The following is a 13,153-nucleotide window of genomic DNA, read 5'->3' as shown; positions in this document are numbered from 1 at the left end:
TAACGTAACCTCAGGTCCTTACATAATTCAATTCTCATAGGACTTGATTGTCTAATAGTGTGTTACCTCTTATTTTCAGTCACAAACAACAACCTCTGGGAATAACAGTACTTGCTGCTCTCAGGTATTGACACTGCTTATTGTTTATTATGATCTCCGAGGCAGCAGGTACATTAATTTGTGTGTGATGTTGACAAGAGTCAAATATCAGTCCTGTTGTTGTCATTGGCTGACGTTGCAGCACCTCAACACTGGGTACAGCAGACAAAACAAACCTATTCAGCATTGAGTTAATCATTATCAGTAATTATCCAGGGCATGTTGTACTTGTAAAGGACCACCTACAAATCTCAGACATTTACCTGCTGGAGGTGGTTTTGTTGGAGATGATATAGCAGATGTGTTTTGTTCATGAGTATGAAACGTGTTTCAGCTCTGCCAGACACCTCTCTCCAGTACACACCTCACATCACACACTTCAATCATTGCTTCAGTAATCTTAAAGGGTCAAAAGAAGAGCAAACGTGAGAGAACTGAAGCATACAACATTTGTTCAACAAGAAAAATGAAGGTGCTTGTGTAAATGCTTTTCACTCCAATTGTACCTCCTACAGTATGTTAACATTTGGCGAAAAGATTTGAAGAGCATCTACATCATGGACCTGTGGCACATGTGCTTGCTGTGGTAGATAGCCATTAATTAAATCATCGTGTAAAACCATACAATGTCTGATGATTTTCCAATTGGCATTTGTAAAAAAAAGTTGAGTCCCAGTGTTGGTGGAACGCTCAACCAAATACTGTATCTAAATATTTACCCAGGAAATTATGAATACGTCCAAATCATAATGTTAAAAAATTACGTGTTGATAACCCAGAAGTCCGCCCATAGACCGATGAGGCAGTAGCATACTGCTAAGAGGAAACAAGGTACCCGAAGGTTTACAACACTGGGTTATCTTTTGAAGATAACCCTCCGTCATTTATAAAACCATGTGTTTGTTTGGCGAAATGGTTTTGTATGTTGGTCAAGAATATTGCTGGAAAAAAAGTGTTTTTGTTCTGCTTGAGCGTGATTTATGTGTTTTGTGATATTTTGACTGATTTATGTAATATTTGTTCCAATAAAAACATTTAGGGGAAAAAAAAGGTTGAATGAATTATTTACAGTAGGTTAATTTCTTTGTTCAGACACAGTCGTACTGACCCGATGACTACACACATCTTAGATAACCCAACAGACAGAATGGAGTGCAAACTTCAACAGCACATCAAAATAAAATAATAAAAACTCCAGATGTTTGATCATAAAGTTATGTAGTCACATCAATGAACAACAGTAATGAAAAACACATCACAGATTATCACATTTAATCTCAGGAGAGTTTGCATAATGTAGACTCGGCTGACCTCTGTCTAAACAGCCTCCTGGGAGTAGTAACGGATCAGTGTTGCTGATGGGGGAACATACTCCAGTGGTTATTGTTTAACAGCCAGCCGCAGTGAGCATCTGGCATGGCCCGCCTCAGGCTGCTCCCCTCCTCCCCAGAGGACTATCAGACAGATGAGCAACCTGAGGCTCTTCCGTGCACACTGCCATAATCACTCCCTCTGAGACCAAAGAGTAACACTTCACAAATATTGGAAGGCTATGGAACACAATTGTTTTAATTGTGAATATGAGGTTTTATCAGAGTGGATCTTAAAAAACAAAAAAGTGCCATATTTCATATTTTATGATATTTTAACCCAACATATTTTTTTGGCTTGAAAAAGTATTAAATAAATGGCTGGGATTTGATTAAAAAAAAATGAGGCCTCTTTTCCTCACATGCTGTAGGGAGACGACATCTTTGTGAGCTCAAGCCAAGGTGGTTCCATAAAAAAGAAAAATTGAGTAGAAACACATTTTCTTCAAAATGACACAGCCATGTGATCAGTTTGCTCTCATGGAGCAACGTGCTGAGAACACGTGTGTGCTCCATTAACAATCCAGGCAATCAAGGATTTGGCCTCATTTAAAGGTGTATCTTGGCATGTCACGTGTTCAGTAGTGGCATGTAATTACATTATGTGATCTGTCATCTGTGTTTTATAAGGTGGCATGTCTATAGATCTGCGTTATTTTACATTTCTAAATTAATAGTTTGGTTTTGGGAAATTCTTCAATTACATTTATTTTGGAAAGTTAAATAAAAGAATGATAACGGTGATATACACATTAGATTATTTGTATTTTATCCCTTCAAAATCTAAGAGAGTTAAAACCCAATGCCAATGTTTACTTTCTCAGGATTGAAATCCATAGTCATGAAACCAATGAGCAAATGAAAATTGGTAAAATCTCTTTCCAATTAATGGAGATGGAATTTCATAAACCAGACCAAAATTCTTTATGTACTAATGATGTCCAAAGTCTTGAATAAATGTCTTTGTCAATAGAGAAATATTCGGCTATAGACAACGAAAATAATGAATACTGGAGAAACATCCGGACAATATAAATTCAATTATCCATCCTTTTCTTTTGGATCTCCATTTGAGGCATTTCTAATCCTTTGCGGATCCATTGCAAGAATGTCCAAGCTATTAAACTTTCTGTTTGTACATTTCCAGTCAGTGATTAGTTTTAATGGGCTTTCAGCTGTTCCAATCTAGTCTTCACTGAGTCACCGCTCTGAGGGACCTTCAGAAAAAAACAAACAAACAAAAAAGCTGATGCAATGCCCGGAAACATAACAGACATCTTCCTGTGGCATTGATCTGAAATATTATTATTATTATTATTATTATTATTATTATTATTATTATTATTATTATTATTATATACAGGCCATTAACACAAACCAGCAACAACCTAAATATGTTTTCATCTGCTAGACTTTTCTCGCAAAAACAGTCCTACAAGTCTCCAAAGAATGTTGTCCACATTTGTCTTCATTGAGTTTTATTGGCTGCTCAGTCTGGCAGTGCTCTAGAAATTCGCACATAAGAAAACTTGTTCAGATCACTTTGAGTGTGTGTGTAATGAGAACAGCTGCTCCGTGTGTGTGTTCTGAAGAATAATGTGCAACTTCTGTATTGTTGAAGAGATTTGTGATCGGCATCACAAAGCAAAGCCAATTTAACAGCTGGTTAATACTTCATCTGGATATAAAGGAGTGCAGCCTCCTTGATGAAGCATGTGGAGAACTGAGTTGTACTCCGGAGCTCAGTAAGTTTTAGCTGAGTAGTCATCATTAATAGAAACAAAAGGAGCAAGATGTTCAATAGTAAACCTCATGCTGACTCCAACTCTGATTAAATATTCAGTTTAATGTCTATCAACAGAAGGTTGTGCATACCTTTGCTTCACTTCCCTAATAAAGGTTAAATATAAACATTGCCATTTTATGTTCTTTACTTTCTCCTAGGAGAAAGTGATTTGGTTTGTTACTTTATCAGCAGGGTTACGGAGTGACTACATACCGGCCCAATTTTATGAAACTTGGTGGAACGTTGGAACATGGGTTAAGGAATAACCCATATAATTATGGAATGGATGTTAATCAAGCAACCTATAAAGCAACTTTTATTTTGAATCTCATTGATGCATTGTTTAGCAATATGTTACGACTGGTTAGAAAGCCGCAACACAATGAGGAGCAAACACAGGATTAGAGTAAATTAACCAAAGCATTTATTATGATTGGACAAAGAAAATTCCAAAGCTTGGTCACACAGAGCCAGGGCCACATGGAGGGAAAGACGAAAAGGGCTCCTCATACCTTTTATGCAGGCTTTGATTAGGGGATGGAGATCACCTCAGGGAGAAGATGCACCCACAGGGGGACAATCAGGGAAGGGAGGGAGACACACACAGACATGCTGACACTTAACAAATAACTTTAGCAATTTGTCCTTAATAAACTGGCAACTAAGTATTCCATTGGTATATCAACAAACTTGAAAGATGAATTCAATGGATCTCTGATTTGTGTGCTATAATGGCTTCCAACTGACCCAATTTCCCTTTGAAAAGTAATAAAATGTGCACTCTTCTTTAGCCACATTTGCATTATAATTCATTTGTGAGATGTACACATATGGATATCAACAGGGTAGGGTTAGGGTTGTGCACGGAAATAAAGATTGCCAATGATAGCTAGGATAAGAGGTGGGGTTAAGTTAGGGTAACAGATGGTGTTTCACAGTATCACAGAATTCCACACAAAAACTACTATTAGGGTCTCTTGGTGGATTTGTGTTGATGTTTTGTGCAGTTTTGTTTCCAACACAGGAATAAAAGTGAGGTATTAAGGACATCATCTGATGTATTTGTCATTTTCTCTATGGCAACAATACACCATGAAGGGGCCATAACATCCTCCCCTGAGGAGAGAAGGCTCCCAATCCTGCTTTCTCATATCTGCAGCAGGACCCAGATAGAGGTGAACTGTGAAAGGAGCATGCTGAGCTGAAGATGAAATGTCCCTCTATCACAGCTGTGCCCACATGAAACAGAAAGGTCTTAACAAGACTCAAGATTACAAGAGGTTGGAAATGGATTTCAATTTTCAGGTAGCGTGAGGTAAAAAGGACGAGTAAATAATATGACCGGAGTTGTGAGTCGAGGTAAAAGTGGGGACATGAGATGTAGGTGTCCTGAACTGGCCTCGGCCTTGATTCTATCATTTAGCGAGCTACGAATATGATGTGACCTTTTGTTTGAAACTCACTCATACAGGTAAATGTCACTTTTTCTTTATAAGGATTGCTTGGTGATGCATTTCCTTGGGACCATTACTGTGACGACCACACTAAAGATAAATTGTGTGAAATTTCGAGAAAATTACAAAAGAATAAAAAATCCAACAAGAACCAACATTTTGACCAAAAGATACACATTTCTAAAGTTATTTTATTTAGTTTTCTGGTCCTCTACCACTTATACAGGAAAAAAGACACTTCTGTAGCGACAAGTCCCTCATTTAACTCTCGCTTCTAACATACAGGTGGGAGCCCATTTATGTGAGCGGTAAACATTTCTAGCTGTTTCCTCCCAAAAAGACCTTGTTCATAATGTGAAAAACACAAGATGCCGCTAATATCCACCATTGAGTAGCTGTTTGTTTATGAAGATTCTCATGTCAATAAATGTTATAAATGTGTCCTTAAAACTCTCTGGTTCTATTGACAAAATTAGTAAGCAAAGCTAACACATCAATCTGTCAAGGATAAAACAGTATTGTATTTGGTTGTAAACATAGATAACACCAAATCAATCTTTCTAATACATACAACTAGTCATAGATGCACAAGGGGTTTTTTCAGAAAGCCTCCATATTTTTCCACCTCAAAACTTGTGTGACAAAAGTGTGACAGGGTTTGTCATTGATGGAATTTACCTAAAAGTAGTTTGAATGGAGGCATGATAGTCGAGTGGTAACAAACAGCATCACCAGACGATGCCAGATCCAACAATGGAGCTCTCTGTTGCTGAGATCTCAGATATGGATTTCACCAGAAGTGTTTTTTCTGAGAATAGGAAATTAAAGCCCTCTTTCAGAGCTTTATCTCACCAATAACATCAGTATGTAATAATGAATAAAGCTATAAACGATTCAATGGAGAAGTCTCACGTTTTTCAAAACATGTTATCCTCCTTGCAGTGCAGAGTATTTAAGGGTTAGACTGTTAAATGGGCATATATAAATGGTAATGGTGTACATAGTGAGATAAGGTGTTAAATAGCGGTAATGTTGTGTAAGAGTGGTGTACTGTTGTGTCAGCTAGCATCAAGGACAGTGAATCCCCAGCTTTCAGAAAAGTCCTTCGCCTCACAATATGATGTGTTTTCATTTCCTTGCTTTTTTTTCCCTTGTCGTTTCCGGTTGTCCTTTATCAACAGGACTGACAAATGCTCGGAAGTGTGCTGACATCACAGTATGAGTGGGTGAGTGGGTGGCGGGGATCCCCCCCGGCATCTCAGGCTAACCTTTTGTTGTTTTTTCGAGGCAATAAAAATGGCGCAATTAAATCTTTCCCAGCACAATGAAGCTGGACAGGTTAGGTAATGCCTGTGCAGTTATCTTTCTCCACAGCTACTGACGTCCAATCTACATTAGCTGACTCAAACTGATCAGTGCTACTTTGTCATGATACACAGTAAGATATAGCTAAGTGTGTTTGGGGACACAGAAAATGCCCTCTGCACACACTCCCTTTTAACCAAGTGCTATCTTAGTTGGACATTTTTAAATGTAATATTTATAAGTCCTTGTTTGGTCAGTTCCTTTCAGAGTTGAAAAAATACTCAGATCTTTTACTTAAGCAAAAATAGTTAAACCACAAGTAAAAGTCCTATATTCAACATTTTGGTAAAACATTTTATAAATATACATAAAGGTAAAAGAAAAGTAAAAGTATTCATTCTGCCTTGGTCCATTCAGAGAAAAAAAAAATGTATATATGTATATATATTTATATAAATGTGCGTGTGTATTCATAAAATAATGTGTCTATCATTTTAATGTTGATAAAGGATGAGCTTTTAACCTTTTATTCATACTGTAGAGTATCCAATAGATTTGTATGTTAACCTTTAATAGTACATAATAAATTATTTCTTGGTTATGAATTGGGTTATTAATCCAAAACCTGAATATTCAAAGTAATAAAAGCAGTCAAATACATGTATGTAAAAATAAGAATTGTCTCTGAATTGTAGTGGAGTAGAATGTAGCAGGAAATGAAAATTCTCTAGTCATCCACAGTACTTGAGTTAATGTAGGTGCCAATCATAAAAAAAGAATAATATCTGATCTGTCACTTAAGGTTAAGGTCTTTGTAAGCTTTGGCAACTAAACATCCTAACTGTAAGTCCATAAAAGATGAAGATGACTAAAGGAGATGGGATGCAAATGACAAGAGCCATAAATTATATGAAAATATCTATGTAATGAAAATTTCCCCTCGACGATTAAAGGTATTCTGATTCTATTTCCGACTCTAGTTTTTTTTTAGCAACAAATTCCATGAAAAGATCAAACCCATGATATCCGGATCCCACTTCAGCAAGTATGGCCTGTGTATTCAAAACCTTAACATACTGTAGCTTGTTCTTCTGTGCTCTGCTGTCAAGCTACCATTAAAACCATGACTGTGGGTAACAACATGTGCACTGCATCTTCACCCAATTCCCCATAACTGCCCTCCTGCTGTAGACACCGAGCTGTCCACACGTGTGTATTATTCTGAGCTGTGGAAGTCTGTTCCAAAACATTTTCTTGGCATTATACCTTCTCTCTTAAGAGAAAAAAACAAAATGAAATCCCTGAAACTACAACAGCTGCTTAAAGTGGAAGTAATTGATCTAAGATCTCTTAGTAAAACCACTGACATTTAACAATAAGTGCTTTTTACTAGAGATGTCCTTTTCTCACACTATTTGGTCTCAATTCCCAGAAGTGCCAATGGCAATATTCATGCGTAACAAGTTCAATACAATGTTTCTACTGTTATTAGTTATGGGTCCTTTAATGTTCTGATCTAAGTCTTGTTTTACCATTGAAGACAGACATCAACAAATTCATAAAAGCAGACAGTATTACGGAGGTTTTCTGTTTCATTCAACTCAACTTCACTACTTATGTGACAGAGCACATTGTAAGGCATTCCAAGTAATGTGTTGGTCATTACCATCCTGTTGTCACATGTTGTTTTACTGTTTCTAGTGCCACTCCAATCAGAATTATATCATGATAAAATCCTATGTAAACAAAACCACAGCTCACCATCTGGGAGGTGTTTCAGCTTTATTGTGTTGAGCAGTTGTCTCTACATCCAGCTTGATTACAGTAATGTAATTAAAAAGAGTCAATAACACGTTTCCTTTCGATCAGTCCCTGGAGTTAGCACCTTTATCAAGTCCACAAAGAGGATGGGTGTTATTGAGTGTGACCACTAAAAGGTTTTATATTAGCCTGTGCATTTCTTCAATTATGTCTTAGTTGTGTAAAACTGAACCAGGAAATGTGAACAAAGGCGCAAATAAACTGACAGGAAACAATTTGAGCATATTTTCTTGTAAGGATATATCATACAGATTGTCTGGATGGAAACTTCTACTCATCCAGGGGAAACTAAACGTTGCAGTTCATGATAAAAAAAAACGACTTTCAAGCTAAAATGTATTCCAAAAAAAGGAGAATAAAATATCATATATGGCAAATAAGTGATATCATAGCCACTTTCAATTGGTGTCATTATTTTATTGTAGGAGGAAGAAAGTGATAAACATTACATTTTTTGTGTAAAATAAATAAAAGGTTGCTATGTTATTCTCACATTAACACACCGGCTTAATGTTAGTTTTTTTCAGGTGTGTAAATAAGTTGTTTTGAAAGAGTAGGGTGGAAAGAAAACACTTAAAGCTTAACTGCTGTGTTTTCAGGGACAGGCAAGAAAAAACAGCATACTGTATAATCTCACAATAATTCCCCAGCCTTGTCCTTGCACATCCTCCCCCACTTTCTCACTTCAGTGTCTCTCTCTTTCTCTCTACCTCTCTGTGATTGGCTTAGAGGCTTTGTGATATGTAAAAAGCAAGGGAGGTAGGACTATAAAACCTCTGCTGTGTCTCTGTTCAGACACACAGACAACCTCGTTCTCTACTGAGCTTCACTAAACGGATATTTAACAGCTAACTTCACAACATATCGCCGCTACCACCTCAAATCTGCTGCTACAGGATGTGCAAAGGACTATCATCACTGCCTGCAAGCTGCTTGGAAAGGTACATGAAGCTACATGCATGGTTGATGTGTAGGGATTTGGTTACCAGGATATGAAAAACACTGTCTTTGTGCATCTGTGTGAGAACGAGTGCTGGTTTGAGCTTTTGTTTATTGTAGAGTGCGGATAAATGCAGTGCTGAATTTTTACTGAAGAATAATGACTTGTCAGTATGCAAAATTGTGTGTTATATGTCTAACCTTTATCTTTTATTCTAACAGGGCTAAGGACTTAAAAGCAAGACTGCGAAGCATTTTGCTGAAATCCCATTGGAATAAATCCTGCTGCAAAATGGGGCAAAACAAGTAAGCACCACACTTACTGTACTGTTTATTAGTACCTATTCATTTGAAATGTATTGTGAGCTGGAAGGAAATTCTGGTTTTATTGTAATCTTGCTTCTTCTGTGTTCAGGCCAACCTTGGAGGAATGCCTTGGGTGGAAGGAGTCGTTTGAAAAACTCTTGTCAAGTAAATGTAAGTATAAATACATATGCACACAAAAAACAGAAGCACATTCATGCCACATACAGCCCCTGCACTAAAATGATGTGCCAAACTAATCAAATATTCTCTTTTTCTTCAGATGGACTGTGTGCCTTCACAGCCTTCCTGGTGTCTGAGTTTAGCGAGGAGAACATTTCCTTCTACTCTGCCTGTGAAGACTACAGAAATACCAAGTCTCCTGCCAAACTGTCAGCCAAAGCCCAGAAGATCTACGATGAATTCATCGGCAGTGATGCTCCACGAGAGGTAAGAAAGCACCAAGCATCTCAAACGATTAGAATATGAATCCTTATAGATGATGGGAAATAAGAAACCAATGTATTGTCGTAGCCTCTAAGAAACTAATCGTAATGTTTCCTTGTCTCTCTTACAGATTAACATTGACCATGAAACTCGTGACATCACCAGAGCCAACATCCTGGAGCCTTCAACCGAATCCTTCGACTCGGCCCAGCATAAGATCTACATGCTGATGGCCAAAGACTGCTACCCTCGCTTCCTCCGCTCTCAAGCCTACAGGGATTTAGTTTGCCAAGCCACACCCAGCACTAAGGCAACCAAGAAGCCGTGAACTCTCTCCATTAAACAATGGATAAGTTAGTTGATCACCCCCAATGGTTGAGAAGGCAAAGCAAGACCGTAGGTTCTACACCATGAAGCTGACTCTGGTGCAGAAACGTCGGATTGTCCCAGGAGGGGCCGTGAATGGCCGTGTTCGGTAGATGCCCAAAGGTTGAAGAGAAAAACAAAACGGTTGATCCCTTAAGTGGACTGTTGTGTGATCACAGATGAAGTTTGGACGTTACAATTCAATGAATGTATAACAGACTGAGTGTCAATCAAGCAGGAAGGAAGGAAGGAAGGAAGAAAGGAAGAAAGGAAGAAAGCACGTTTCTTTGCCACCCGTCTGTGGCTATGGTGTGCAATGTTTCTCAGTTAAAGTCTTGCACACACACTTTGTGAACAGACTTGTAAGGTCCTTTATGATTTTGTATTTATTTTAATTTATTTGCCTGAAATATATTTCTTGCTTTTTTACCCAACAGAATGGAATACTGTGATTTAATTTACATAATATATTATTTATTTTATTATATGGTTGGTTTTTTTTTTACATACAAGCAACTTGAATAAATTATTTGAGAAAAAATGCTCAAATCGGTTGTCCTTATTGAGAATCACATATGGTAGCAACACATTTATTATGACATTATGAACTTTAGGAGTCACACATACTTGGTGAATTGACTTACTTAAAGATTAAAGGTCAAGTGCTGTACTGTATTAACACAACTACTTGCGAGCTAAAATATTAAGCTGATATAAAAAGAACAATGTTATATTTGCACTGTTTCATAAGGCATTTTGCGGTTGATGTTTTGCACAACTGTTATTCACCAAGGAAACCACTCTGCACTGTGTCGTTAAGAACACAGACAATGACAGCAGCACCTGCCTGCTCTGTGCTTTTGTCCCATGTCATGTGAATTAGAAAGAGCCCTCTAGCAAACAGGAAGCAGAAAGAGATTATGCGACAGCATTAACGTAATAAGAAGAGCAATAAATGTTAGTATCACCTTAGCATCTGTTTGCACTCGCTCAACGACTTCATGTAATAAATGCCAGCAAAACCACTACCTATCTGGAGAACGACTTACACTGTCGGCTAACCACGTAGGGAAAACATAAGGGATGATGCAAAAGCCCTCTGGTAATAATGTCATTCATTACAGAAGTTATGCTACTATCTAATTTGTTCTCATTAAAATGTAAAGCCACTATGATTGCTTTGACAAAGTGAATTTTGCCAGTAGGCAGGTACAACATAAGTGCGATCTCTACTTTGCATATTCAGATGTCATCAGGGTAGAGTGGCGCCAGATTCAGGCGAACAACAGCTGGTCCAAAGGCCTGATGCATATAAACATCTCATAATGCTGACACCTTCTCCATAGTAACCCTTTGACATTTGTATCTTGATTTAAGCATAACAACAGCCATCTGTAATACTGGTTGTACTACTTGTACCTGTAAGTGTTGACAAATTGTAAATGATGTGGTATCAGTTTTAGTGGTATTATTAAGTCCACTTACAAAAATGAATTTCCAACTGTTATGATGTAATATGACAACACCTTAATCGTTTAGTTATTTCCCATACCAATATGGCGGAAAACGTTGTTTTCAGTGTCTCAATTACGGAGATATCCTACTTTCGAAGTCATTATGTCATTATATCATATGAAACAATAAACATATAGGTATCAGACCGACAAAACCATATATTTTAGACATCACCTTTGCATTTCATAAACTTGGACACAGTTAACTTTTTTCTGACAGATCCAAAACAGTTAGTAATAAATCAAGAAACGTATTGATAGATACATTAAAAATTTGAAATATTGTTAGCTGCATTCCTACACAAAATAGCATCCAACTGTGGGTGCATGTTTTGTAAAGCAAAACATAAATCAATTAAATAGTTGGTTTTTTTTCTGAAAGTTAGTAAAGAATACATAAGGGCTTAAAGTTGATATTGAGCTTGGATCCATCAAGCAGACAAGATATGAATGATTTCTGGTGTTGCCTCACATGTAACTCCTTTGAGTATTCCCGCCCCCTACTGGCTACAAAGGAATTAAGGCAACAGTCCCTTTGTTTTCATACCCAATTAATGGGATTTGTTCTGGATGGTAAAAAAGTATTTTGCACTGTCTTGTATTGTTCGAAAGGTTCAAGTGCTGCAAGTCATTATGGCCAACATGTCTTGATTTTGGCCAACAAAAGCTAGATATCAACAGATTGTGTTTATGGAAATTGCTAACTGCAGTTAGTTGGTCAACTTCGGCCTTTATATACAGAATATGAGGTAATGGTTATACCCCTGCACTGACAACGCATAGTATTTTCACCACTGATGTGTGGCTGTTTTTTAAGTTAAAGCCCTTCTGATTGCTGACCCACTGAATAAAGACACTACATGTCTCCAATACACTACTTCCTTGTGGAAATGAGAGGATTGTAGTTTTAGTTTGTGAACTGATTATGCGAGGATTAAAGTAGGACACACATCCCTTATCTTCTTGTTGAATATTCTGTATTTGTTTTATCCACACATTATAACATACATCCCAACCTATGTGGACTCTTAGTTTTTATACAGCGTCATGACATTTTCTACTTTGCATGCTTCATATTTACAACATAATTACCGACATCTAGGACACTGGTAATCAGTGATTGAATTCAACATTTCATAAATCTCAGAGGTAAACCGATGTTCAATATCAGATGTCATAAAACATTTGCTACAATTTGACCTACATGCCTTTAACCAAAAAGGATAGTGGTACCATTTTTAGTTACGTTCAAGATGAAGTGCTATCAAATCAATATGCTCCAAGCCAGCATACCTTTACTTCACAGGGAAGAACACATTTAGTCCCAGGATACATAACTGACCCAGTTACAGATTCCACTCTGTTTTATTTACAATTTTAGAGAAAGAAAAGGCTTCACGTCTTCAAACAAATCATGTTTGATTACATAAGGTAGCCTGGCTCAATGGACGGATATGTTTTCCCGTAATTACTCTCTCTCTGTGTTGTTGTTGTTGGTCACAAATGCAAAAGGGATTTACTGCCCACACCAGTACTGTTTGGTATAATCATGAAACGACACTGACATCTAGTGGTTTGAGTTGTAAACACTAGATTTGACCTGGAAAATTATAAATTAATTCAGTATGGAAACATTAACTCTTGTCAGTGGTTATAAAATAAGGGTCAATATAAAACAATTAAACTTAAAAAGGAGAACAAATTAAAAGAGCTTTGCCTTTAAAAGTATATCAAATAAAGAATGATGAA

At 37.2% G+C, this 13,153-nt stretch overlaps 1 protein-coding gene across 1 annotated transcript; it reads left to right on the top strand.

Annotated features, from left to right (window-relative positions):
• Nucleotides 1-8,567: 8,567 nt before the first annotated feature.
• Nucleotides 8,568-10,418, top strand: LOC134869744 (regulator of G-protein signaling 5-like). The gene is made up of 5 exons (XM_063891626.1): nucleotides 8,568-8,776; nucleotides 8,997-9,080; nucleotides 9,190-9,251; nucleotides 9,361-9,527; nucleotides 9,655-10,418. Exons 1-5 carry the CDS (start codon nucleotides 8,733-8,735, stop codon nucleotides 9,850-9,852), a joined length of 555 nt encoding a protein of 184 aa, XP_063747696.1. The 5' UTR covers nucleotides 8,568-8,732; the 3' UTR covers nucleotides 9,853-10,418.
• Nucleotides 10,419-13,153: the final 2,735 nt, after the last annotated feature.

This window comes from Eleginops maclovinus, chromosome 9 (genome assembly GCF_036324505.1).
Source record: "Eleginops maclovinus isolate JMC-PN-2008 ecotype Puerto Natales chromosome 9, JC_Emac_rtc_rv5, whole genome shotgun sequence".
Classification (NCBI taxonomy): Eukaryota; Metazoa; Chordata; class Actinopteri; order Perciformes; family Eleginopidae; genus Eleginops; species Eleginops maclovinus.
This window is presented reverse-complemented; position numbering and strand designations above follow the sequence as displayed.

Bases quoted from the DNA above. Each gene is read 5' to 3' on its own strand.
- LOC134869744 (XM_063891626.1), top strand. From the start codon at position 8,733: ATGTGCAAAGGACTATCATCACTGCCTGCAAGCTGCTTGGAAAG. The intron at 9,252-9,360 runs GTAAGTATAAAT...CTTTTTCTTCAG, and splicing joins AAAACTCTTGTCAAGTAAAT to ATGGACTGTGTGCCTTCACA. The intron at 9,528-9,654 runs GTAAGAAAGCAC...TCTCTCTTACAG, and splicing joins GCAGTGATGCTCCACGAGAG to ATTAACATTGACCATGAAAC.